Raw genomic sequence first — 25,367 nt, 5'->3', positions numbered from 1 at the left:
TGTTTCTAATAGAAAGGAAAACATGTACAGAGTATATCATGCAGCCTGTTCTGGCTGGGGGCACAGCTGGAAAATGAAAGTGCAGTCTCTCAATTAGACTGATCCCTAAAGTCTGACACAGAACAAAAAACTTCCATACCTTATATCACTTGCTCCCCCAGTGAGCTCATAACCAAGTCTCTGATGACTGGCTGACCAGTTAATTAAATCAGAGTTCATACAGGGACTCCCCACGTAACTTTTAATGTAAGTACAAATAACTGTACATAATTTCCCCTGCGTAATATCTACATGAAATATGGTATGATCCCATTAATCTCTACTATTAAAGATATCAAATGAATGTAATACATTGCTGTGGGGTGTACTTAGTTAGAAACCTCATTTTCCAAAACCATAAGTTTCAAGTATTCAAATCAAACCTGACTTGTGCACAGATGTATATTTCTATAATTTTAGGAACTCCTAGCTGACATAGAAATATTAATTATTTTGTCAAAACACATAAAATCTGGTTGTGGTATTTGTTCCTGTTTAAATTCTGACTACCCTTTCAGATTCATAACCTAAGAAAAGGGTACTCAGATTACCTGTTTTCAATGATCTTAGTTACAAAAAACAGTTCTTACAGTACATAGGGCGATCATTTGTGCAGTAGTTGAATTATTATTAATGGAAACCATTTTCCTTTCTACAATGCCCTAACATGCCTATAATCTATACATATGTGAAGTGAGTCTTTTGCATACTTTCTAAATACTGTACATATGCGTCCACCTCTATATGAACACCAATATCTCATATCTCATATCCTAAGTAAGTAATATCAGTGACATATGTTAGCTGTTACAGAGTGAGCGCAATACCAGTCTGTGGGGCAGATTTATTAAGCCTGGTGAAGTGATAAAGTGAAAGGTGATAATGCACCAGCCAATCAGCTCCTAACTTCAATGTCACAGGTTGGGTTTGAAAAATGACAGTTAGGAGCTGACTGGCTGGTGCGTTATCACCTTCCACTTTATCACTTCACCAGGCTTAATAAATCTGCCCCTGTATCTCTTGCATGATTTTGCGGTGTGCATGCACAGAACCCGCGCATATGCGACCATTTCAAAATCGCACACGTGTGTATGTTCTTGCCGTGTTTGTGTAGGTTTAATCTATGTGCTCCAATTTTCTCCCACAAGTGTGTTAGGGAATTTAGTCCCTGCCCCACTGAAGCTTGCAGTCAAAGGGGTCTATTTACAAAGCCTTGTAGAGAGATAAAGTGGATGGAGTTTTGTCTCATAAATGTATTACTTGTGACAGGAGTTTAGTAATACAGGTTAGTCATTTGTGGATTGTCTCTGGCTTTATTTGAAGGTGAGTCAGTGCTGTTATAACGTTGAATGTGCAGTAGACGGTTACAATACAGCGATCTCCTATAAACTAGACACTTGTTTTTAAATCTCTGTCATTTCAGGAAAAAAAACTAACGCAATGGATTTTCAGTTTTCTGCATTAACAATATACGGGCTAGTTTTTCTCGCTCTTTTATACATTGCTAAACATTTTACATCAAATGCATCAATGAAGAATTTCCCGCCGGGTCCAAGGGGATTGCCAGTGATTGGAAATCTGCACATCGTAAACCTTACAAGACCTAACGAAACGTATATGAAGGTAACGTTATATGTATGATAATCAACATGCCATCTTATTCTGTTTATTCTTAAAAGGATATTACAGTATAACAATACTTACTGTATTATTTCTTTGGCGCACTATTCTTGAATCGCAGAAGAGTATGCTTTGTTCAACTTTTGCGAGTGAAATGAGTGTTCATATATTTTCTATTATAATTTTGCCACTAAGGGGGGACTGTTGCATTTGATGTTATAATTAATATTTGATTTTACCTAATCGAGGTTGTATATTCGTCATCTGTGGGGTATTGTCACTATGGGGTATATTCAATTCCTGTTGGATCCTTTCCGACGGAAAGGATCCGACAGGTCAGTATTCAATGTCCCGTTCCCGACAATGGCAATCCGACTTTCTTTAAATGCAAAAAAGAGATGAGGTGGTGGATCAAAGGCGATAACAAAGTAAATAAATTAAATGAAATATAATAATAAAATATTATACGTCACATATTGGGGTGTCCTTTCCTGATTGATCACTCTTTGAAACGTCTCACAAAATCCAGATGATAAACATGAAAAAGGAAATAATACACATATATGGGTGGTAATGCTTTAGAATAATTGCTTTAGAGTAATTGTTTAGTCCATAAGTGTCCAGAAAAGGAAAGCCTAATGTGCCGGGATATTTTTGATAGAAGATGAGGACAGTGTCTCGCCACCATTCAATTCTACTGGAAAACGTACCGAAACTCACATAAAATAGGGTAAGGACAAGTATGTAAAGGTATCTTTTGAAGATCTATCCCACGTGATGTAAGGCAATACGTAAAAGACAGATGACGTACCCCACTTACTTTAGAAGGGGGATTAATCCCACGTATCAAGGTTTCTTTTAAGCCAGGACCAGAGAAAACTTCCAAGATACTTCAAAGCGGTTTATTTGAAAGAATGTCCATAAAAACAGCAATCAGATACTTTTCTAAGTGGTTTTTCAACTCTCTGGTTAATGAAGGGCATGCAGGTCTAGGTGTATTTAGACAGGGCAACTGATGTAATCCGGTTTTACACCAGTGCTATCATGCTTGATATGACACCAAAAAGTAATATCCCTTGAAAAGTAACAAAATGTCTAATCTAAAAACATAATAAGGTAAAAAGGTATGAACTCACTGCCTGATATCACCAACGGCGTTTCAACCTCTTGGGTCTTTTAGAAGGTGTCATCTAATTGTAGATGGATAGACCCAAGAGGTCGAAACGCCGTTGGTGATATCAGGCAGTGAGTTCATACCTTTTTACCTTATTATGTTTTTAGATTAGACATTTTGTTACTTTTCAAGGGATATTACTTTTTGGTGTCATATCGAGCATGATAGCACTGGTGTAAAACCGGATTACATCAGTTGCCCTGTCTAAATACACCTAGACCTACATGCCCTTCATTAACCTAGAGAGTTGAAAAACCACTTAGAAAAGTATCTGATTGCTGTTTTTATGGACATTCTTTCAAATAAACCGCTTTGAAGTATCTTGGAAGTTTTCTCTGGTCCTGGCTTAAAAGAAACCTTGATACGTGGGATTAATCCCCCTTCTAAAGTAAGTGGGGTACGTCATCTGTCTTTTACGTATTGCCTTACATCACGTGGGATAGATCTTCAAAAGATACCTTTACATACTTGTCCTTACCCTATTTTATGTGAGTTTCGGTACGTTTTCCAGTAGAATTGAATGGTGGCGAGACACTGTCCTCATCTTCTATCAAAAATATCCCGGCACATTAGGCTTTCCTTTTCTGGACACTTATGGACTAAACAATTACTCTAAAGCAATTATTCTAAAGCATTACCACCCATATATGTGTATGATTTCCTTTTTCATGTTTATCATCTGGATTTTGTGAGACGTTTCAAAGAGTGATCAATCAGGAAAGGACACCCCAATATGTGACGTATAATATTTTATTATTATATTTCATTTAATTTATTTACTTTGTTATCGCCTTTGATCCACCACCTCATCTCTTTTTTGCATAATATTGTCTAATCTGTTATTTGGACGGATTGAGGATTGAGATTGGGCTGATAACTTGTTGCGCCAGGAATACACTATCATTTTGTTTCATTGTATCGACTTTCTTTAAAGTCGGATTGACATAGTGTCAGAAATGGGGCTAAAACCTGTCAGGTTTGGCCGCGCTTCCGACTGCCAACGTAGATTCCGACAATCCACGTGGTTTCCGACAAGTTAGGAACTTCCGACTTGTCGGAAAAAATCAGCCGGTATTGAATAAGTCGGAACCCCTTCTGACCTGAACCTGTTGGAAGTGGCTGTCTTTCCAACAAGACGGCTCTTCCGACACTAATTGAATACACTTAGGGCCGGTGCTAGGGTGTTCGGCGCCCCACTGCAAACTATAAATGTGCGCCCTCCCAAACTTTATATAGGGACAGTTCGTGCAGAAGGAGTGTGATGCAAAGAGGGTTGTGGTCTCTCAAGGAAGGGGTATGGACACACAATATTTAAATTACAACACAGAGTAGCACAATCATATTCACTTTACCCGGTACGTAATGTCCGATTCATATTACACCACATAGTAGTGTCCCTAATTCACGTTACACCACGCAGTAGTGCCCTTATTCACGTTATGCCACACACACAATAGTTACCCTTACACATGTGCACACAGCAGTAGTGTCCCCTACACATAATGCCCACAGTAATGCCACTTACACATTATGCCACACAGACACAGCACTGTACTTACCTGAAGCCCCGCTCCTGTGCCAGCTGTCATTCCGACAGCTCCTCACGCACGACACTATAGGAAAGATGCCATGCCATGACATCTCTCCCTTAGAAGCTGGAAGGCGGAGCTCAGGCTCCTCTTTGGCTGCACGCCATTACACTCCACTCCACAACTGAGTTATGGGAGGGTAGAGGAGGGGAAGAGAGGGGAAAGGAGAGAGGGAGAAGAGGGAAGTGGGGGTCTGAAGACTGAAGTGCTTTCAGAGCCATAGGGGAGGGGGGAGAGGGTGGCAGAGCCGTAATTAGACATTTTGGTGCCATGTGCCAGAAAATTGGTGCCCTCTTTTTATTTTATTTTAAAAAGGCACATTTGGCATGCACTATATCTATATATATATATATATATATATATATATCCATCTCTCTCTCTCTCTCTCTCTCTATATATATATATATATATATATATATATATATATATATAAAAGCAATAGGAGTATGGTGCCAAATGCGTTGGTAAGAACACAATATTTAAAAAAAACACCACTATTGACAAATAGACCACTCCCTTATAGATATAGGGTGTCAGTTAGCCCATAAATGCTCAGCATGGGTAAAATACTGCTAAGTAAATATGGATGGGGGATAGGGGTATCAGCCACCAGCGGTGTTTCTAAAAGTAAATCTCTCACTAAGAAGGCTAAATACTAAGAATTTATGTTTTAAAACAAAAATATATAAATGGAGAAATTTTTGATATAAAAAGTATAACAATAAGTTTATTCTAAAACAATACAATAATTTTAAACTAAAACACATATAGGGATACACAACATATATAAGAGTAGGTAAAAGACAAAAATACTTCTAAAAAAACTAAAAAGGTCAAGACTAAAACACTTGATTAATGACTTTAGGTCATAATAAGAGAGTTTGGCCCTCATTCCGAGTTGTTCGCTCGCAAGCTGCTTTTAGCAGCTTTGCACACGCTAAGCCGCCGCCTACTGGGAGTGAATCTTAGCATAGTAAAATTGCGAACGAAAGATTAGAAAAATTGCGAATAGACACTTCTTAGCAGTTTCTGAGTAGCTCCACACTTACTCTGCAACTGCGATCAGTTCAGTCAGTTTCGTTCCTGGTTTGACGTCACAAACACACCCAGCGTTCGGCCAGACACTCCTCCGTTTCTCCAGCCACTCCCGCGTTTTTCCCAGAAACGGTAGCGTTTTTTCGCACACACCCATAAAACGGCCAGTTTCCGCCCAGAAACACCCACTTCCTGTCAATCACATTACAATCACCAGAACGAAGAAAAAACCTCGTAATGCCGTGAGTAAAATTCCTAACTGCATAGCAAATTTACTTGGCGCAGTCGCACTGCGGACATTGCGCATGCGCATTAGCGACTAATCGCTCCGTTGCAAGAAAAAAATAACGAGCGAACAACTCGGAATGACCCCCTTTGAGCTTATCTTTAGTGTAAAGAGTCAATGAGGTACACCCAACGCATTTCGTCTGTCTGACTTCATCACCCCTTGTCGACCTTTTGACCTGTCGACCTAGTACATGTCGACCTATTGTCCCTGTCGACCTAATGCATGTTGACCTTCCATGTTCAACCTAATGACTGTCGACCTAAATTGTGTCTACCCAACGACCCATACCCATCCAAACAGCGTCTGTGTGACACAGATATACTGTACAGTCAGTGCTCAATGAAGAAGGAACAGAGGGGGTCGTTCAGGGGGCGTGCATGTGCCTTCAGGCTGAATGTAAAGTTGGTGGGCATGGAATTGCAGGGGAATGCCGTTGTCTGAGGTTTCTGCACACCCGACAGGTTTAGTGAAGATGGAAGGAACGGAGGCAGCTCAGTGAGAAGAAAGTGGCGCCACACAGAGGAGGCGGATATGGGCTGGTGGTGAGTAGGATTTTGAAAGCTGCCAGGTGGGGGAGAGAACTGAAGAGCCGCGCTTCCCACTGCTGGCGCCGCTGCACCGGCAACAGCACACAGTGGACAGCAGTAGGGATGCAGAGCGCCTCTCCACTGTGGCGCCTCCCTGCTTTGCATCCCTTTGCTGAGCGGGTTGCGCCGCCTCTGAATACACTCTTAAATGGCTATTATCCCTACTGTATAGTAGCAAGCCTTAATATGGCAACTGATATATAATTATTTGAGTTAGCCCGTCCATTCCTGTTAAATTTTAAAAACTGCAATACTGTATATGTAACTGTTCAATACTTCATGACTGTTTTGTATGTAACACCATTTGTGGCTACTTGTGGGACCAGAGTCGTAACTAGTTATTTTGGTGCCCTGGGCCAGAAAAAAACATATTTTTGAAACAGGGACATAAGGCGAGCCCTGGCGCCTAGGAAAAGCACTTGCTATTATGCCCCTTCTATACAAATTAATAGAACACCTATACTTACAGAACACTCCCAAGAAAATGGATTTGGACACCAATCCTCTTATACCATCCTTTATGCAGATTATGCACTTCATTTTAGCGTTCTTTGTCATTGGGTATTTTTTTTTTTAAATCACAGCAGTCATACCTAGGACCTTCAGTCACATCTTCCTTTATGTAAAGCACACATTTCGAAACACTGTCATACCCAGGGATTTGAACCTATGACTTTCCATATTGCAGTCAGACACCTTACTCATGTAGTTATTTGCTCCTATATGTAAAATATGAGAGTATCTTGAAATGTGTGCAGTGGCACATGTAGCACAACCCTAGTTACAGCCCTGTGTGGGACTCTTACAAAAATTTGTTCATACAATAGGGCCACCACCCAAGTCTCTAGGGTATGAAACCTTTTGGTGATTAGCAGAGTGGACTGATTAGCTGAGGACAATGGGGGTCATTCTGACCTGATCGCTTGCTGCAGTTGATCGCAGCACAGTGGTCAGGTCAGAACTGCGCATGCGCCGGCGCCGCAGTGCACCGGCGCATGGCTGACAGCTGTCATTGCCTAGTGATTGCCTCTGCCTGATTGACAGGCAGAGGTGGTCGCTGGGCGGGAGGGGGCGGCACGGTGGCGTTTGGCTGCCGTTTTGTGGGTTTCACTGTAGGGATGGTATTGGCATGGTGATGAGCGGTGCCTGGTTTCCTCCAAACATGACGCCTGGCATTCACGCCAAAGAGTTCAATCTTTGTCTCATCAGGCCAGAGAATTTTGTTTCTCATGGTCTGAGAGTCCTTCAGGTGCAGCACTGCACCTTCACTGAGTCCTTCACTCCGCAGCAGCTCCGATGGTGGCCATTTTCGAAGAGCTTCACTGAGCTTCTGCGCATGGGCAGAAGCTTTCAGTTAACGCTGCCACGTCATCATTAAGCTGATTGAGCATCTACCATTATATATGTCTGCTGTGAGAGGCAGAGGGGTTCCTGCATTAGGGGGAGGTGCATTTTGGAAAATTCCAGGCGGGCTGCCATGTGCTTTTTACTAAGGAGTGGCTTCAGTCTGCTGTATTGTTCTCTCTGTATTGTATTGCAGCTGAGAACAATAGATGAAAGGCGTATGCTAATGAACCTTGGTGCACCTAGGCGCAGCAAAGAAACCTATATGAGTGTGCCTCCATCTGTAGTTGTGTAGCACAGAGAAAAAGACGTTCCTGCCTCGCCTGCTACCATTGTGAAGAAGAAGGCGGCTACTGATATGTTACGATGATTAGAGGTGCTGACGAGGGTGAACGAACACTCAACCTCCCCCCATTCCTGGCTTTGACTGCTCAGGCATACTTTCCGGTATTTCCGGAGTTTTATTACTTTTTTTTCTAATTAAACGACAGCATGAGGAGAAGACGGCACTGGAGAAGGAGCTGACGGTAAGTCACCTGTCACCTTAGTAACATCTGTGATCCATAGGCATCTATCGCAGCACGTTATTGCAGGCTGCAATTAGCGCTAGCAGGGAAAAGGCAGAGAAATCATTTTAGTACATATCCATAAAACGTTACTGTATGTATAGGGATTTTCTCCTTTATCTCCAGTTAGTACATGGACCCCTATGTCGGGTTTTCATTTTTTTTTATTTTCTGAAGACCATTGGATGCCTACAAGGGCAGAAGAGGAGGCCATGTATGAAACGATTTTGTTTTTTATTATCTTAAATACAGGATTCCAACATTCTATGGTCATATACTGTCTTTATTTTAACTTTATTTTAATATTTTCTTTACAGGCAGACTACAGTTGCCAGCGGGCCATTAATGTCCAGGCATGTTGTTATAGCATGCCGGGGGAAGGCTTGCAGGTACCTGTACTCCACCTGTAAAGAGCAATATTTGAATCTATTTTTTTTACCCATTAATCCGGCACCCACCTCCACCAGGCATGGGTGGTTCCTCGGGAGGGGGGATTGGATTTTATTTTTGGGGTCCCAACTTTCCGATTCATTCCGAGCCAATACTGTAGGATTTATATTTGCTATTAGCAATACCAGTGATGCTTCACAGCATTTAAAATTCAGATTTTTTTCTTTTCTCTATTTCAGCTCTCTAAACAATATGGCTCAGTGTTCAGCGTCCAGATGGGCAGTGTAAAGATGGTGGTGCTGGCCGGATATGAGACTGTAAAGAGCGCTCTTGTGGATTACGCTGAAGAGTTTGGCGAAAGGCCTCAGATCCCTATATTTGAGGACATTAACTATGGATGCGGTAATTCCACTATACATTGATATTCATTTTGTACACAGCTATTATGTTTAAGGGGAATTCTAGCGTTCTTCAAGTTAAGCCTCAGATAAGCAGCTACAATGTGCAGTGTCTGATTCCACAGAGAACTGGCGCGTACTTCCAAATATCAGGAGGACAGCATGTGTCATTAAAAAAACCTATATCCTAGTAATAATATGGTTCCAAAATTAGTAAGATTTTGTAAGGCGTAACTGTTAGGGGTTTGTCCAATTCAGTCCGGCACTCTGCAGCAGCTCCGATGGTGGCCATTTTCGAAGAGCTTCACTGAGCTTCTGCGCATGGGCAGAAGCTTTCAGTTAACGCTGCCACGTCATCATTAAGCTGATTGAGCATCTACCATTATATATGTCTGCTGTGAGAGGCAGAGAGGTTCCTGCATTAGGAGGAGGTGCAGGCCCTGACATGCCACATGGAGCATTATGGGGTTGCTCCAAGGTAGGTAGCTCTTAGCTTAGACATATTGTAGTAAGGAGCCATTATCATGTGGCTCTTGCTGGTTATTTTTAGACCCAGATGGAGGTGTGAGGTGTGGTGCCTCTGGATTGGCTGAGCTGGATGGCTTTAGTGTGGCATACCTTTACATTCTATTAACACTTTTCACTTATTAATTTTTTAACACTATTTCTCTATTTTAATTACATTTCATGTTTGTATCACCCTCTCTATAGCTTCAGCTTCCTAAATACTAATTTATTAACACTATAGTTTTTTCACTGGTATGCTGCCCTGGGCTTTCTGGCTTATGCTGGTGTTTTGGGGTGCCACACCCTGCACCTAGATATAGTGCTAGGGACCCCAAACAATAAGCTGCTCTGTATACTTTTATAGTGTGCAAATTTTAAATGATACATCAATGCTGGTTGGTTGCCATGGGCAATGTCAAAGTCAGAAAAATATCTCTATGCACACTGCCATATTTGCACCTCACACAGGTCTGTGCTGCGCATGCGTACGCTCTCCCGTGCATGCGCATACTCGCAGTCGCGGGCACCCGCAGGCGCACGGTATGCGCATTTACGGTAGAGTTTATGTGATCGTAGCGTGCGACTCAATCGTTACATATTTCCACTATATAATGTATTTTGTAGATCATGGTCCCTTTGATAGATTCTGAAAGTTTAGTTAATATAGCATGTTCCTGGACAGAGAGATCCCTCTTTGTTTGATACGAAGGGTCAGACAGGAGTAATACAGTGGTGTTTAGTACCCATCGGAAGAGAATTTAATTAGCAATATTCCGGTGTTGGTTTGAAGCAGATCAATCGCTCGTGCGAATAGTTATGGACATAAGAAGTTTATGAACATTTACTGTATTTGCACTTTATTACCCATGCGGCGGGAAACCCAGTTTCCCTCCCACCTGAGCTGTTGGAAATAGTCACAGCCCACCTGTATGAATCAACCTATGACCTTTTGTTATAATGCGAGGAGGAATTCCTGTGTCCAATGAACAATGAGATTGTAGGGACCATTGAATTGTATTGTGTGTGGGGCATAAATAGAGAAGCCGATCACATCCAGCTCTTACTCTTCAACGGTTATCATTGCTGAAAATCGGGAGCTGGATGTCCAGAGGCGCATGCGATCGTTTCCTTTGTGCGTAAGCTTTCTCCGCAATCATATTGTCTTTCCTTGTTGTTGTGGGCCATATCTCTCTCTCTCTCTCTCTCTCTCTTCTCCCTTTTCTCTCTTAATCCCTTGAACGTAATAATATTGTATTTCATGTATAGTTATCTGGTTAGGTGATCTATGTTATATTGTAGTGTATGACTTGTATTGTGTTAATTCTTTTGCAAGTATATCATTCATAATATATATATATGTTAGGCGTTGGACCCTAAGCACGGTATCTGTGTATTTCTTATAGTGCTAAGTATTCTCAGAGCGTCGGTGACGCTCAAACAGCTTTTAAGTTAATAAGGTTATACTAGGTTGCATCTACACCCTATCTCTACTAAGGTTTTACAGCATATTACATTCTTTATGGTTTAGATATAAAGGTTTAACATTGTGAGCGTCTGCGCCGCTGGTGATCTCCTCGTGGTCTCGAGCGTTCGCATTCGCTATAGCGAATCATTACGGTAGTCGGCAGCCAATAGCGTGCCTGCCTGTGATCTCTTGGCCGTGAGCGAATGTGACGCTTGAGCGTCTCGACCACGGCTAAGCGATTGTTACGCAACGAGCGTACCCTTACGGTACTCCATACGTAAATAGCGTACAGTGTTCTTAGACCTCATAAAGGGTTTTATATAAGATAAATATTTACATTTAACAATTGGGGGCTCGCCCGTCCTTCACATATCTCTGCTAGGTAATTTCAGCAGACATTATCCATCAGCAAAGGGCGGGAGGTCATATTCCTCGTAGTGCTGTTTGGATAAGCGTCTGCTTCGCTTAGTAAAGGGTGCTGAAGGAATCCGGGACCGGAGGTAAGAACAAAACGATAGTGTCTTTTTAAAACTGTTTTTTTCTGTCTTGCGTACACACGCACGCATATCTGCATTTCTTTTCATTCGTGTATTTTCATATATCACTCTCCTGTTTGCCATTGTATAATTGATAAACGTACTAAGAGAGATTTGCCGCTATTTCATAGTTAAAGAGTAAAGGTAATACAGTTAAAGTATAGAAATACACAAAGCTCTACCTAAAGGTAAAAGGAGAGATTGGTGTGGTGTGCGGTAGATGATCGAGGATCATCTACATTGATAAAACGTGTTAGTTGTGTTACGGTGGACAAAAACTGGTGTACACGTGTCTCTAACAAAGGGAGAGACTCGCGTACGCAAAGGCCGACGCACGCAGCGTAAATTACGCAACGGAGCGTCTGGGTACGCCCACGTAACTCAAGTCACACGATAGTGTTGATTTTTAAGTAGCGCAACAAGCGATAAATAGCGCAACAGGCGATAAGTAGCGCAAATCTATTTTAAAATTTGAAATTTAAATTAATAGATCCTTCTCCTAATTTGTAACACATCTGGTCTATAGAGAAATTTCTGCGCAGAAATAGAAATAGAAACAAAAGTGTACATGTGGTGAGTGAGTGTTTTTACATACATTTATACAATTTTGAGGTTGAACCAAAAGAAATCATCGAGTTCTCGTGAGGTACATACGTGTAAGTGACATGCACGGTGGCTAGGGAGGCATCCTTGGTTAAACATAAAATTTGAGCATTAGAGTGTAGCAGACCAGGAGGTCATACTGTAACAGACCAGGAGGTCAGACCAGGAGGTCGCATAACAGACCAGGAGGTCTAGGTACAGCAGACAAGGAAGTCCGCTATAGAGACAAGGCACAACACCAAAGAAGGGTTGGTGCAACACCCATATAGGCCATACAAGCTCGCTGAAGGAATTCGCAGCCGCAATTTTCGATTCCACTGGTCGCTCCGTACATAAGATTAGTTGCTTATGTGCTGAACGATTGTACCGCACGTAATTGTGTGCATTAGTAAACCTGACCGGTACTATTTGTGTACGAAGGTCATAAACGCTATTTGTACATTCTAACGTGATTTGTGTAATTTTTTATTTTCTGAAGGGAAGTTCGCTGGTCACTCAGGAACTATCTAACGACCACACCTTTACTGGAAAGGGTTATTGCTCTTCGGATCACACTCGCATTTTCCAGTAAACAAAGGTTAATAGGTGCCCTGGGTCGAGTACGCCAGCACTATATCAGTGTGATCAGGTCGTATTGGTCGGCGTGGGCGAGTGAGTGAGGTGCTCGGTAAACTTCACCGTCAGCCTATCCTTGAATATTTTGGTTTTTTGTAAGGGTTCGCTGAAGACCCTGATATAAAGGTCAGAGGTAGAGCAAGCAACGCCTGCAAATTATGGGGGCCAGTTGTTCAGGAAGGGGGCGATCAACCTCGGTTCGGGTTGATTCTATAAACCGACCAGTCGGGTCGGCAAGGTACGTAATGTGTGAAAAGTACGGAAGTCACACAGAAGCTTTATGTGATGAATGGGAGAGAATGACAATGCATGACGGGGAGAAATTCCCAAGAGTAGGTAGCTTCAGCACAGAAGTGTTAACGAATTTAAGGAGAAGGATATGTCTCATTAAATCAGCAAAGAGACGAATCAAGCATTATGATTATTTGCAGTTGTGGCAACAGGAGGGTGACATACAGAGAGGATTGGCTCAGGCGGCGGGATCTGGCTCGATCAGGAAACTGATAGCCACGGCCCCACCGCCACCATACATACCAGGGGAGAAATTGGTTGCGGAGAATGACGCACTAAGGTGTAACAAACAAACACTTAGCAACTGTGTAAATGTTAAAGATAATGTTAACCAATTAACCAATGCAAGTATTAACCCGTGCAAGTTGTACCCTGTTTTGAACTTTCCTCAGGAGTGTGATCAAGAGGACGAATCAGCAACAATTTCAGCGCTCTCTCTAGCAGCCACCATAGCAGAGACAACAGTAGGCACAGCTCCACCCCCGAGATTAGTAACAAAGGCCCCTAGCGGAGGGATAGGTGAGGTCGTATCAACGGGTAAGTACGGCACCATACACTATGCTGAAACTATTTCACCACAAACTGCAGAATCTACACAGAATGAGGTTGTTAGAGTTAATCCTGTTAAGGTAATAGTAGTGCCAAATGGGAAAACGGACACTTCAGGAGTCACTCCTGTTAGGAACATCGCCATGTATAGCCCGTTTACCCGAATGGAATTAAGGACCATAGTGTCTGAATTCCCTGACCCTAGAAAAGATTTAGTTGCTAGCCAAAAATACATCAGAGACCTAGGAAACACTTTAGAGCCCAATAATAAAGATTGGCAAGTACTGCTAAGAGCTTGTTTACCCTCCAATGTTGACGCAACTCAATTTTTAGCTGACTGTGGATTAGATCAGGATGTACCTCTTACAGATGTGTACAACAAAGATAATGTAAAAAGAATAAGTTTACAGTTAAAGGAGTATTTCCCAGCGGTAGTTAAATGGAACAAGATATTCTCCATTAAACAAAAGGAGTCAGAAACAGCTGCAGAGTATTTTCACCGGGCATTATTAGAAATGGCAAAGTACACTGGCATAGAGGACATTAGGACCAATGCAAATCATCAAGAAGTAGCAGTATCGGTACTGATGGATGGTTTAAAAGAGTCATTAAAGACTAGGGTACAGACCACACAACCATGTTGGCGAGGTCTGTCTGTGGCTACTTTGAGAGAGGCTGCTATTGATCACGACCGGAATATCACCAGACACAGGGAGTCACAAGGTGATAAGTTAATGTCAGTAAGTATACAGGCCCTGACCACAAAACAGCCTGTGTTAATATCACCAAACCCTGTGGGTAAGTCAAATGTGGTAACATGTTATTTTTGTTACAAACAGGGACACTTTGCACGAGACTGTAGATCGAGAAATGTACAAAAATCTTATCAACCCCCTAGACAACGACACGACACACGACATTGGGATCAGGGTCCACAGAGACGGAGTTATGAGCCACATACAGGGGAAACAAAAAGATACCCCCCGAACAGAGACTGGCACGCCTCTGGTAGTTCCCAGCTAACTCCCTCACAAGTAGTTGCTGCCAGCGGGATTCAGGGAGGTCACCATACCCAATAGGGGTGTGGCCATACCTGTAATCTGCAGCCAGTAAAATTGATTGCAAATCTTGGGAGTGAACCTGAAATTGCAATCAATGTAGCTGGTAAATCATTAAACTTTCTTGTAGACACAGGGGCGGCCAAATCAGTGATAAATTCGACAGTGGGCATGAGAACCACTGGTAGGACAATTCCAGCCGTAGGAGTAACAGGAGTAGTCCAGCATTACCCTGTTAGCAAACCAGCCGAGATTACAATAGGGCTTTTACATACCAAGCATTCCTTTTTGCTAGCTGCATCGGCACCGACTAATCTCCTGGGAAGAGACTTACTGTGTAAAATGGGGTGCGTCATTTATTGTACTCCTGAAGGTGTATTCTTGGACATACCTGAGAATCACGCTCAGGAAGTGCGAGACATGTTAGACTCCCCGTCAAAATTAATGTCACATACCATTATGACAAATAGGACTCCCTCCCAAGTAGAAGAAATGACATCTCAGATACCAGAGTCACTTTGGACTAAAGATGGACAGGACACTGGATTAATGGCAAACGTAGCTCCAGTAGTTGTACAAGTAAAAGATGGTAGGATAGCTCCAAAAATCCCACAGTACCCTCTGAAGCCAGAGGTGGAGTTAGGAGTTTACCCAGTAATAGAGCGCTTGCTACAACAGGGCATTCTGGTAAGAACGTCCAGCAGTGCCAATAGTCCCATCTTCCCTGTGAAAAAGAGTGGGGGGAGGGGTTACAGGCTAGTGCAGGATCTAAGGGGGATTAACAAAATAGTTGAGAGTCAGTTCCCCGTAGTGCCAAATCCAGCTGTCATCCTAATGCAAATCCCTCCCACTGCGAAATTTTTCACTGTTATTGACCTCTGCTCCGCTTTCTTTTCGGTACCTCTACACCCTGACAGCCAATATCTGTTCGCATTTACATACAGAGGAGTCCAATACACATGGACTCGATTACCCCAAGGTTTCATAGATAGTCCAAGTATATTTTCTCAGGCTTTGCATGATTGTTTACAGTCTTTCCAACCAGTGAGTGGATCAGTATTAATACAGTACGTGGATGATCTACTACTGTGTTCTGATTCATTGGAAGCATCCCTGAAGGATACGAAACAGCTCCTGTTTCATCTTTCAGACACAGGACACAAGGTTTCCAAAGATAAGTTACAATTATGCCAAACTAAAGTAAAATATTTGGGACACTGTCTAACACAAGGACTGAGACACCTGACCGCTGATAGAATTCAAGCAATTAGAGACATGACTCTGCCACAAACCCAACAACAGATCAGAACATTTTTAGGAATGTGTGGGTATTGCCGTAATTGGATCCCAGGGTTTTCCATTCTAGCGTTACCCTTGCAGGAGATGGTCTCCTCAAACAAACCTGATCGGATTTCGCATACAGACGAGTCTGAGACGGCATTTGAGAGACTTAAACAGTGCCTAACGCAGGCACCAGCATTAGGTATGCCAGACTATGGGAAACCCTTTGAGCTGTACGGAACAGAAAGTGCTGGTTGCGCGGCAGGAGTACTAACCCAAAAGCACGGTGATGCCAGCAGGCCAGTAGCATATTACAGCGCTCAGCTAGACACGGTAGCGCGATCCCTCCCCACATGCTTGCGAAGCGTTGCTGCGATAGCATTGCTAGTAACGAAAAGCGAAGACGTAGTGCTAGGTCACAACCTCACAATTCATACACCACATGCAGTGTCAGCCTTGCTAAATTCTGCCCAAACCAGACACGTCTCATCAGCGCGGTTTACAAGATGGGAATTGGCACTAATGGCCCCCGTAAACATCACCATAAGGAGATGCAGTGCATTAAATCCTGCAACATATCTCCCAGGTGTGCCTGGACAGGCACAAAGGGTGGAGGATGAGAGTGGTGGGGAAGGAGAATTTAACACAAAGGAAGACACACATGATTGTATGGAATATTTGACCCAAAATTTTACAGCAAGGCCTGACATCAGTGACAACCCACTGGAAGATGTAGAACTTACGTTCTACACGGACGGTATTTGTCATAGACAGTCAGACTCGGGAGACTTGTGTACTGGATACGCAGTCGTAGATGACCAAGGCACCATAGAAGCGGAACCGCTAGGCCCACCTCACTCAGCCCAGGTTGCTGAACTGGTCGCCCTAACCAGAGCATGTGAATTGGCTAAGGGCAAATCAGCCAATATCTACACCGATTCTAGATACGCATTCGGGGTAGTCCATGATTTCGGAGCCCTATGGCGCCTCAGAAATTTCATGACAGCAGCTGGTACACCGGTAGCGCAAGCAGCTCACATAAAAAGGCTTCTAACAGCGATACAGGAACCCGACAGAGTGGCTGTTATCAAGTGTAAAGCACACACATATAGCAAGGACCCAGTATCACTTGGTAACAGCCGAGCAGACGAAGCTGCTAAGTTAGCAGCCGGCACCCCCAGACAGACAGACACCACACAACTGATGGTATTTAATACCATCAACACACAGAAGTTGTGTGAGATGCAAAATTTGTGTTCCACACAGGAAAAGGCAGTCTGGAAGGCAAAAGGATATGGCCAGGAGTCCTCAGGACTCTGGACGGATGGACACGGTAAACCAGTGGCCCCCAGAGCATACCTTCCATGTTTAGCTGAGGCAGCTCATGGGCTGACTCATCTGGGCAAGGAAGGAATGTGCAAGTTGGTAAGAGCATATTGGTGTGCCCCAGGATTTTCATCTCATGCGAGTAAAAGAGCAATGTCATGCCTTACCTGTTTGAGAAAGAACATCGGAAAGGCAATACCTACAGAACCATCTCATATCCCACCTGCCGGCGGCCCTTTCCAGGTAATACAGATTGACTTTATACAATTACCCCCTTGTCGAAATTTGAAATATGTACTTGTTTGTATAGATGTTTTCGCAAATTGGGTTGAAGCATTTCCTGCGGCCACAAATACCGCTATGTTTACTGCTAAGAAAATTGTGCAGGAATTTGTATGTAGATATGGTATCCCTAGAATTATCGAAAGTGATAGGGGTACCCATTTTACAGGTGATGTCTTTCAAGGAATGTGTAAGTTGATGGGAATTGATAGCAAGCTGCACACTCCATACCGTCCACAGGCGAGTGCGAAAGTGGAAAGAGTGAACAGCACTATTAAAAATAAACTGAGTAAAGTGATGGCAGAGACAGGATTGACATGGCCAGAAGCTTTACCCATTGTACTATACAGCATCAGAACCACACCCAGGTCCCCTCTTAATCTGTCTCCCTTTGAAATCTTGTTTGGTCGACAACCGCATGTTATGATTAACCCTCAGGATGATTTGAAGTGTAACAATGAAGTGACTGTAACATACTTGATTAACATGAGTAAACAGTTAAGGAATCAAAATGATAATCTGAAGTTAGTGATTCCTGATTTACCAGATAGTAATTGTCATGACATTGAACCTGGGGATTATGTAATGATACGGAATTTTCTACGCTCAGGTTGCCTTATTGACAGATGGGAAGGACCATACCAGGTCTTATTGACTAGCACTACAGCATTGAAGGTTGCTGAGAGAGAGACTTGGGTTCATTCGTCCCACTGTAAGAAGGTTGCTGATCCAGAGAGGTCCCGTGATAAGGAACAGACGGTAGAGGTTGTATCACTGGAGTGTCTGTTCCAGGAGGATTGAGGCGGCACCTGAGCATTGAAAATCACAAGACCAAAAGCAGTTGTCGATCCCCTGTTCCCTTTTTATTGTTTTTCTCCACTTCCCATCCCCTCTCCCTCAAATTATTTTTCCCCCCTTCTCATTCTTCTTCGTTTCCTCCTATAAGATGGACTTGCCTCAAGAGACTGTGATCCGGATTTTCCTGTTGACCATGATGTTGACCAGAGCAGTCTGTTCCGGCGAGAGTACCATGGAGTTCGAGAGAGGTTCTGGAATGGGTTCTGATGACAGAGATGGAGGCGTAGTTTTCCGAGAACAACATAATCAACAAGCAAAGGCGAGTATCAGAAAACGATCCGATAGCATTGACCATAGAAGGAATTGTGAAGGATTGTTAGCTGAAGAAAACTGTATCTGTAGGCTCTGTGACAATGTAATGGAGGATGGGTGCATTAAGAAATGCCAATCCAGTTTTAATATCCACATGGACCGGCATCCATTGAGTGACTATCACTCTTTAGTGGGTAGTGTGTTAAATCAAACAGATTGTTGGGTATGCTCTCAAGTACCTCAAGGTCATAGCAAATCAGGGCTAGTACCATTTCCTTTAACGATAGGGGAGGTACTTGAGCTAAGTGGTGGGAGGCCGGTGGACAGGAGGTTTAATATCTCCAGCCCTCCTAGTTTGAAGCTCCACCAATACCATGTGGATAGGTCCCTATTATGTTTTAACATCTCCAATCCCCGAAAGCCGGGAAATTGGGAAGTGTCATGGAGTAACCAAACCATGACCTTTTCGCATAGAGCAGATAAAATGCCTACAGATACAGAGCTTATACGCCACATAGCCAGTAGAGGAAAATCTTTCCGGAATAGGTATACCTTAGGAAATAGGATTACGAGAGTTGGAGAGGTATCACCAGGATACTGTGCACATATCGTACAACCTGATACGTGTACTAAGCAGATGGAAGAATTAGGGTTAGGAGATTTCACATGGAAGGTGTGTAATATGGTTATGTCCTACTCCGTCCCATATGTCCTCCCCGATGATCATATTTCATATGCGGGAGAAAGGCGTATAAGTGGCTTGCCCCAAACTCTGAAGGATTGTGTTATATTGGAAAAGTACTGCCTGAAGTAATGACTGTATCACATGACAAAATGAAAGACATACACCATGTTGACCAAACTCCTTATACTCACACCCATTACGAGCACGTAGTTAAACGGCACCTGATAGAAAGAACAGAGCATCCGGCCTCTGACATGATCCATGAGTCCACCGGGATTCAGTTTCTAATCGCGTTAGACATAACTCGCACCGCCAGAGGAGTGTTGAATTATAAATACATATCTGCGCTTGCAAATTTGTTAGATAATATCACTGAAATGTATGATGACACGTTTAGGTATACTGGAAGAGAACTTCAAGCTTATAAAACAGAACTGGTACAGCATAGAATGGTTCTTAATTACCTCACAGCAGTGACAGGCGGATATTGTGTCACACTGGCAACACAATACGGCGTGAAATGTTGCACATATATTACGAATAGCACCGAGGACCCGGTCGAGGTCATAGACCAAAAGATGGACGATATTCTCCAACTGAAGTGGGAATTTCGCAGGAGACACAATCTCACTCTTGCTGCTGTAGGTAATGAGCTGACTGGTTGGGTGTCATGGTTGAACCCACGAAATTGGTTCTCCGGTTTAGGAGACTGGGCTCAAGGAGTCATAATGGATGTTGGGAAGTTTCTCCTATGTATCTTAGGTGTTATCATAACGATTGGCTTGATATTTAGATGCGGTCAGGCTTTAACGAAGTGTAAACGAAGTACCAGGGTGATGAGTTTAAGGAGTGAGGAAACTGTAATTCCAATGGATGTGATTTATGACCCAAATGTAGAAACAATGATGTGATGAAAATGCGATTTCTACGGTCCGTTTCTTTCACCTGTTTTTCCGTTTCCTCCAAGGTAAAAAGACCCACTTGGACGAGGAATTTGATGAGCCGATATACGGACAACTGATGGATTAAAGAAGAAGTTTTGACAACCTTATACACAGAGATTTGATGAACTTTGCCATAGATCCCCAGTTTCCCTAGAAATTTTAAAATTACGCTAGCCCAACATTTTTTTGTAAATCTATGGACATTGACAAAGCTTTTTGCTCGCACCTAATGGGCAAAAGCACAAAGAAGACTGCATTCAACAGACACCAAACAAGACCTCAATCGACGAATGTTCATTAACCTGACATAGAATACCACTGCATTTTCCGTAATTATGTCTTATCTTCATCTCTACAACCTTCAGGTAATTACACACATAGTATAGGGAATACAGGCACAGATATCAGCAATCACATATTCCCCCATTCATGTATCATCAACTAAAATGTGCTCCCCATTTTGTTACAACCAAAAGCCGAAAAGAGCTCGGTAAAGTTTGACAGCCCATCCACAGACCCGTACCGCGGGATAAGAAGGAATTCAAATGTATACTTCGCAATGCCTCGAAGCTTGATTTAAAACACGTACGGCACGATGATACATGACCCCCAAACATGGATTCATACACACATGCTTATGCTATCTCACTAGGTCATACCCTTTTCCTACCTTCTCCTCTCCTCCCCTACCCAACCATGTAAATGTATTAACCCCTGACATATATTTTTCTCCTTTCGAAATGTTTTAGAAGGTGGCAGTTATTATTGACTGCCAAAGGGTGGACTGTCAAAGTCAGAAAAATATCTCTATGCACACTGCCATATTTGCACCTCACACAGGTCTGTGCTGCGCATGCGTACGCTCTCCCGTGCATGCGCATACTCGCAGTCGCGGGCACCCGCAGGCGCACGGTATGCGCATTTACGGTAGAGTTTATGTGATCGTAGCATGCGACTCAATCGTTACATATTTCCACTATATAATGTATTTTGTAGATCATGGTCCCTTTGATAGATTCTGAAAGTTTAGTTAATATAGCATGTTCCTGGACAGAGAGATCCCTCTTTGTTTGATACGAAGGGTCAGACAGGAGTAATACAGTGGTGTTTAGTACCCATCGGAAGAGAATTTAATTAGCAATATTCCGGTGTTGGTTTGAAGCAGATCAATCGCTCGTGCGAATAGTTATGGACATAAGAAGTTTATGAACATTTACTGTATTTGCACTTTATTACCCATGCGGCGGGAAACCCAGTTTCCCTCCCACCTGAGCTGTTGGAAATAGTCACAGCCCACCTGTATGAATCAACCTATGACCTTTTGTTATAATGCGAGGAGGAATTCCTGTGTCCAATGAACAATGAGATTGTAGGGACCATTGAATTGTATTGTGTGTGGGGCATAAATAGAGAAGCCGATCACATCCAGCTCTTACTCTTCAACGGTTATCATTGCTGAAAATCGGGAGCTGGATGTCCAGAGGCGCATGCGATCGTTTCCTTTGTGCGTAAGTTTTCTCCGCAATCATATTGTCTTTCCTTGTTGTTGTGGGCCATATCTCTCTCTCTCTCTCTCTCTCTCTTCTCCCTTTTCTCTCTTAATCCCTTGAACGTAATAATATTGTATTTCATGTATAGTTATCTGGTTAGGTGATCTATGTTATATTGTAGTGTATGACTTGTATTGTGTTAATTCTTTTGCAAGTATATCATTCATAATATATATATATGTTAGGCGTTGGACCCTAAGCACGGTATCTGTGTATTTCTTATAGTGCTAAGTATTCTCAGAGCGTCGGTGACGCTCAAACAGCTTTTAAGTTAATAAGTTATACTAGGTTGCATCTACACCCTATCTCTACTAAGGTTTTACAGCATATTACATTCTTTATGGTTTAGATATAAAGGTTTAACATTGTGAGCGTCTGCGCCGCTGGTGATCTCCTCGTGGTCTCGAGCGTTCGCATTCGCTATAGCGAATCATTACGGTAGTCGGCAGCCAATAGCGTGCCTGCCTGTGATCTCTTGGCCGTGAGCGAACGTGACGCTTGAGCGTCTCGACCACGGCTAAGCGATTGTTACGCAACGAGCGTACCCTTACGGTACTCCATACGTAAATAGCGTACAGTGTTCTTAGACCTCATAAAGGGTTTTATATAAGATAAATATTTACATTTAACAGCAACTTCTCCACTTTTATCACTAATTGTAACAATTAGAGATAATGGGGGATGTCCAATTAGCCGCGATATCGTGGTTTTTGCGACAAATTATTGCAAATGCCATAATTCAGTATCCTATTAGCGGCCAAAAGTTATCGGCGATTAGCGTCTTTCTCTTCACCATCTCTGAGCAGGTGATAAGTAGTGCAAAATCCCTATTTTAAGCTAAAAATGTCGGGATTTGTTTCTGAACCCCTGGGACACCCCCTGAATGACTAATTAGGCACTTAGAAGTTTTTAATTATTTTTAATTAGCCAATAATGACATGTCATTTTTGAGGTGAAAACGTGCAAAGTGATGGAAATGGCGGTCCAAGGAATGGGACAAGTATATTGGGTGCTTTATGAGTGGGACGAGTGTTTTTAGACTTGCAGGTGGGAACAATCGGTCTATTTCCACTTTTTTTAAAAAAAAGTCCCCTAAAACGACCCAAATATATACTTATACCTATTTTTATGTACCCCAAGTTTAATGAGAGCACTTATTTTGTTTGGAAAAAAATGCTTTCTATTATTTTTCCACATTTAAAAAAAAAATGCATTAAACAGCCATTTGACCCCATTTAACGACACCAAATAATTTTATTATGGCCACTAATAAAACTATAACGTTTTCCTATTTGTTTGGCTTTTTTGGGGTACAGGCAGATTTCCTCACTTTTTCCTATACTCATCTCAGCTTTTGCTGGCTAGAATGATTGCGCATTTTGGAATAGAATAGGTAAGATAAATGGGAGCGTGCAGGTTGCAATAACCTGATTTTTCAGGAGATACAGTAGGTGCAATAACATTCGCCGCGATCGCGGCTAATTGGATACCCCCCCTATATCTCTTCCAGTCACGGTGTTTACAATAAATAACTACTCATTTGCAAATGCTGGAATGTATATACCAATTGTTATTGTGAGAGCAGCCTCTCAAAAACATCAATTTAATATTCTCATATGATACTGAATTATGCCCAGTCTTTATAAGACTCCAGTATAGCAATGCAAGCATATAATATGTAAACCCACTCGTGGGGCACCAATTAGGGTGGCCGATCCTGGGCCATTTTTTCACTCCCGAGAATCTGGATTAAAAAATGATCGATTCCAGGATTTCCAGGATACTCAGGATTGGTTCCCTTCCCTTGCAACGTCTGCCGCCGCTGTCCCGCACTCCCCCTCCCTGCTCAGTCCACATAATAACATACCCCATCTGCCTGGGTAAGAGGGTGGGTCCACCTACTGCTAGGTTGCGTACCGGCGCCAAGATCCGAGTGGCAGGCAGTGTACGGCTGTCTGTGCAGTGTGACGTGAATTCAGAGGTCACGGTGCGCAGACAGCTGTACACTGCCCGCCACTGCGCACAGCCGGGGACAGGGGGAGCCGGGCAGCGTCTGAGCCTCCTGAAGACGCTCAACGCTGCCCGGCATTGAAAAAACAAAGGGGATTGGAAGCCTGAGCAATTGGAAGCGATAGGAAGCCTGAGCAATTTTTGGCCCAAATCCCGGAATCTCACCAATGCTGATCCCAGGATTGCCACCATAGCTCCATTTCTGATTCCAGCCACACTAGGAGATGAAAATTCTCAACCAGTATCTCATTGGCTGCTGTTACATACCATTACAGTGGATAGTCCCGAAGGGTCTATGGATTACCCAATATAGGCCTCGTGTCACCTGCAGTGACCTGCACTGACCTGTAATGATCCTGGCTGTCTCAGTTTCAAGCAGGGAATTAGTAGCGGGCAGCAGCTCCAGGGATCATGCAGCAAACAGGTTTTCAGCTGATTGCAGAGGTTTCCATTGATTTGTGTATTGTTAATTATTCTAGCGTGGCAACTTGGAAATACTTGAAGTCTGATCACCGTGGCAAAGAAGTCACACATGAAGGTAGCTGCAATGCATTTTCGGCCACCTCTGTTGCCTTTGTCAAGCTAAAAAAAGGCCACAGAGGTGGCCGAAATGCATTGATCTGAAATACGGTAACCTGATTCCAAATCCGAGAGGGCTCCATGATGAAAATGGACACTTCCTAATATCTGGGGTCTCTGCATGCACAGGATATGGTAGAGGTTCAGAAAAGTGGTCCTGAAGGCACCCCCAACGGTCCAGGTTTTAGGTATATCCAATGGCTCAACGCAGAAGGTTAAATCAAATTGACTGAGGTGCAAATTAAGGGCCTAATTCAGACCTGATCTCTGTTGTGCAAAATTGACGATTATCGAACGACTGCATGCGTACGTATCGTAATGCGCAGGCGCGAGGCAAAACTGAAAAGAAATCCTGCGTCATTTTTAATCGCTAGGTGAACGCAGGCGGATGTTTGAGGGTGGTAACTGGCCGTTTTCTGGGAGTGTCAGGAAAAACTCAGGTGTTCCCAAGCCTTTTCAGGGCGGGTGTGTGACGTTTGTATCGCACTGTAGGTCCTGGGCTATGCACAGACCAGTAAAATCATTCCATGGTGAGTGAGTTGCAAAACGGATTTGCAGCTGACCGGCGTTTGCAAAGTTTTTTGCGCAGCGTATGCACACATGCACGGGGCGGTTTTTACTCTGTTTTGGCGGCGACTATCTGATCGCAAACCTCTGCAAATTCGCAGAGGAGCGATCAGGTCTGAATTACAGGTAGGCCCTAAGTCACCTGTGGCCAAGCATGGATAAACATAAAACCTGGACCACTGGTGTGCCTTGAGGATGGTGTTTGGGAATCTCTGAGATATGGGATGAGCATCTGCTTTGTCCTTGTTTGGGTCTGGGACAAAACATACTGTATAATATAATTTAGAGGAAAAGAGTGTCAGCAGGATTGCCGAGCAGTGCGAACAGTTGGTGCAGCCTTCGTGATCAGCATAAATGGTAATTGGGTGGGATGCATCC

At 43.0% G+C, this 25,367-nt stretch overlaps 1 protein-coding gene across 1 annotated transcript in view; it reads left to right on the top strand.

Annotated features, from left to right (window-relative positions):
- The first annotated feature begins 1,267 nt into the window (after positions 1-1,267).
- LOC134908901 (cytochrome P450 2K1-like) overlaps positions 1,268-25,367 on the top strand; it is a 97,345-nt gene continuing 73,245 nt past the window's right edge. The window contains exons 1-3 of the mRNA XM_063915128.1: positions 1,268-1,362; positions 1,463-1,662; positions 8,873-9,035. Of these exons, the coding sequence (XP_063771198.1) occupies positions 1,480-1,662; positions 8,873-9,035 (346 nt within the window). The 5' untranslated portion in view covers positions 1,268-1,362; positions 1,463-1,479. The remainder of the gene's footprint in view (positions 1,363-1,462; positions 1,663-8,872; positions 9,036-25,367) is intronic.

The sequence above is a fragment of the Pseudophryne corroboree genome, chromosome 4, assembly GCF_028390025.1.
Source record: "Pseudophryne corroboree isolate aPseCor3 chromosome 4, aPseCor3.hap2, whole genome shotgun sequence".
NCBI lineage: Eukaryota > Metazoa > Chordata > Amphibia > Anura > Myobatrachidae > Pseudophryne > Pseudophryne corroboree.
This window is presented reverse-complemented; position numbering and strand designations above follow the sequence as displayed.